General features: G+C 36.7%; 1 protein-coding gene across 2 annotated transcripts in view; it reads right to left on the reverse strand.

Moving 5' to 3' along the window:
• Positions 1–2,500, reverse strand: part of pld2 (phospholipase D2) — a 30,911-nt gene that overhangs the window by 11,313 nt on the left and 17,098 nt on the right. For both annotated transcript variants that reach the window (XM_060863388.1, XM_060863389.1), the window contains 2 exons: positions 638–721; positions 87–165 (listed from right to left, as the gene is read on the reverse strand). In XM_060863388.1, the coding sequence (XP_060719371.1) occupies positions 87–165; positions 638–721 (163 nt within the window). The remainder of the gene's footprint in view (positions 1–86; positions 166–637; positions 722–2,500) is intronic.

Raw genomic sequence — 2,500 nt, forward strand, 5'->3', positions numbered from 1 at the left:
ACACACACACACACACTCAATGAGAACTCATTTAAAAGGAAACATTCCCATCGTGATTTTTATTCATGCACATATCTGCTGCTTACTGCTTTGCGCTTGAGGATCTGGTCCAGTCGCCAGTACGTCCCTTTAGCCGGACGCTTGAGGTAAACTTCAGGACTTAACCTGAGAGGACACAGAAAAAGGAAGAACACAAAGCAGCAAATCAGTGTCATGATGAGCCAGAAAGCTGGACCTCACTGCTCAGGAATTTGTACCAATTAAAAACTGGAAACAACAAAGTAAGCCTTAAAGATAAGGATAAGGAGTCTAGGGGAAAAAAATCATTGTACACAGAATACAGATTGTAGAGTCATCAATTTAAAAGGTGGAGCACAAAATAAATACACAGACGACTTCAGACATCAATCATCAGATAGAAAAATCTACATTTCCCAGCGCTAATAATAAGCCGGTAGATTTACAGACATTTAATTAAAATACAGATGTTTTCCAGGACTGACAGAGTAATTAGGATCGTAGGCTCTCAGTTCTGAACTATGGCAACAATAATAAAACAAAATCTAAAATAGACTCGTGGTTCTAACATGCCGCTCTGTGTGTGTGTGTGTGTGTGTGTGTGTGTGTGTGCGCTCACCACCAGTCGGTGATAAAGATCTCCTCCTTCGCCTTCTCCAGTGCGTCTGCCAGGTCTGAGAAATATCCGCTCCCGTTCACGTACCTGTCAATAAATCCACCAATCACTCTTAAGCTGATTAACTGGTTAAAGTAGATATTAGATAGACATTTAATTTTAATTTATTTAATGGTGGGATCAGATACAAGCGTGTGCTTCAAAAACCTGGAGCTGTGAACTTGTTTAACTTTGTGTGCTGTGAAGGATTTACAAGAACCCCTTTAACCCCTATGTATACATAGATTTGAGAGGTTTTTTTTGTTCACAAAGGCAGCAGTATGATGGAAGTGTCAGGAAAAAACACTGCTGCCGTTCAGTCTCTGAAGCACAGTGACAGATTGTGACAGTTCTGGTCTGGCAGCATTTTACAGCCAAATCTGTAAGGAATCTGGAGAAAAAGCCGGTGAACTGAAAGTCTGACAGTGGGACAGTTTTTATTAAGAAGGCTTCAGTCCTGAGCTCAATAGAACAGAAGGTTCTATATATACACACACACTGTATATATATATATATATATATATATATATATATATATATATATATATATATATATATATATATATATATTTATATATATCGTCGCTGTCGGGCGGAAACCTCGTATGTCCAAATTTTGTTAATTTCATATTTTTTCACATATCGATGCTATTGGTCAGTCCCCACGTGGGTCTGTTATTTTTACAAGTTATTAACCAATCTAAAGTCTTGAAAATATCTCATAACTCCATTGGACACTTCAACTGTCCACCTCTTCCTCACTCTGCGAGAGAGCTTCACGGCATATTTCTCCTCGAGAAGAGTCGCAACGAATCAACACGTCTTCTGAGGTAAATGTCTTCAAAACACTGGGCTCAAAGAAAAAAAAATCTTGACCCCCGATAGTTCTGGTGCTCGTCTGAGGACAGGAATTTAGCGCAAGACAATCCACTGCAACGCGGACTAAACCCTGTGCACTGCAGATAAGGTAATAATTTCCTGAAAAATAACGGTTTTGGAGATACGAGGATTCCGCCTGACAGCGACGATATATATATATATATATATATATATATATATATATATATATATATATATATATATATATATATATATATATACAGTGTGTGTGTATATATAGAACCTTCTGTTCTATTGAGCTCAGGACTGAAGCCTTCTTAATAAAAACTGTCCCACTGTCAGACTTTCAGTTCACCGGCTTTTTCTCCAGATTCCTTACAGATTTGGCTGTAAAATGCTGCCAGACCAGAACTGTCACAATCTGTCACTGTGCTTCAGAGACTGAACGGCAGCAGTGTTTTTTCCTGACACTTCCATCATACTGCTGCCTTTGTGAACAAAAAAAAACTCTCAAATCTAATCTCCAGGACTTTTCGCTAAACACTTCAGCGTCTTATTTTTGCGGCAGCAACACGGAGGCGTTTAAATCCGGACGACTGCGAGATCCGAGAACACAACGGAACATTAAATCCTATTCCTCGGATGCCGGCGGTCTGGTGTTCAGATTTACTGTAAACTTTAAACCAGTAACATTGTGTACATTCAGAAGGTTCACTTACATCTTTGAAAATATACTTTACATACTATACTAAAAAAAAAACTTAAACCTTTGTCAGAAAATATTTATATATCAGTACTGTGCAAAGTTCTAGGCATCCTATTTATTTATTTATTTCATTTTTTATTTATTATTTTAGTAATACTAAAAATGTCATAGATTATTTATTTATTTATTTGTTTGTTTGTTTATTATTTCAGTAATACTAAAAAAGGTCATAGTTTATTTATTTATTTATTATTTCAGTAATACTAAAAAGCCATAGATTT

The sequence above is a fragment of the Tachysurus vachellii genome, chromosome 26 (genome assembly GCF_030014155.1).
Source record: "Tachysurus vachellii isolate PV-2020 chromosome 26, HZAU_Pvac_v1, whole genome shotgun sequence".
NCBI lineage: Eukaryota > Metazoa > Chordata > Actinopteri > Siluriformes > Bagridae > Tachysurus > Tachysurus vachellii.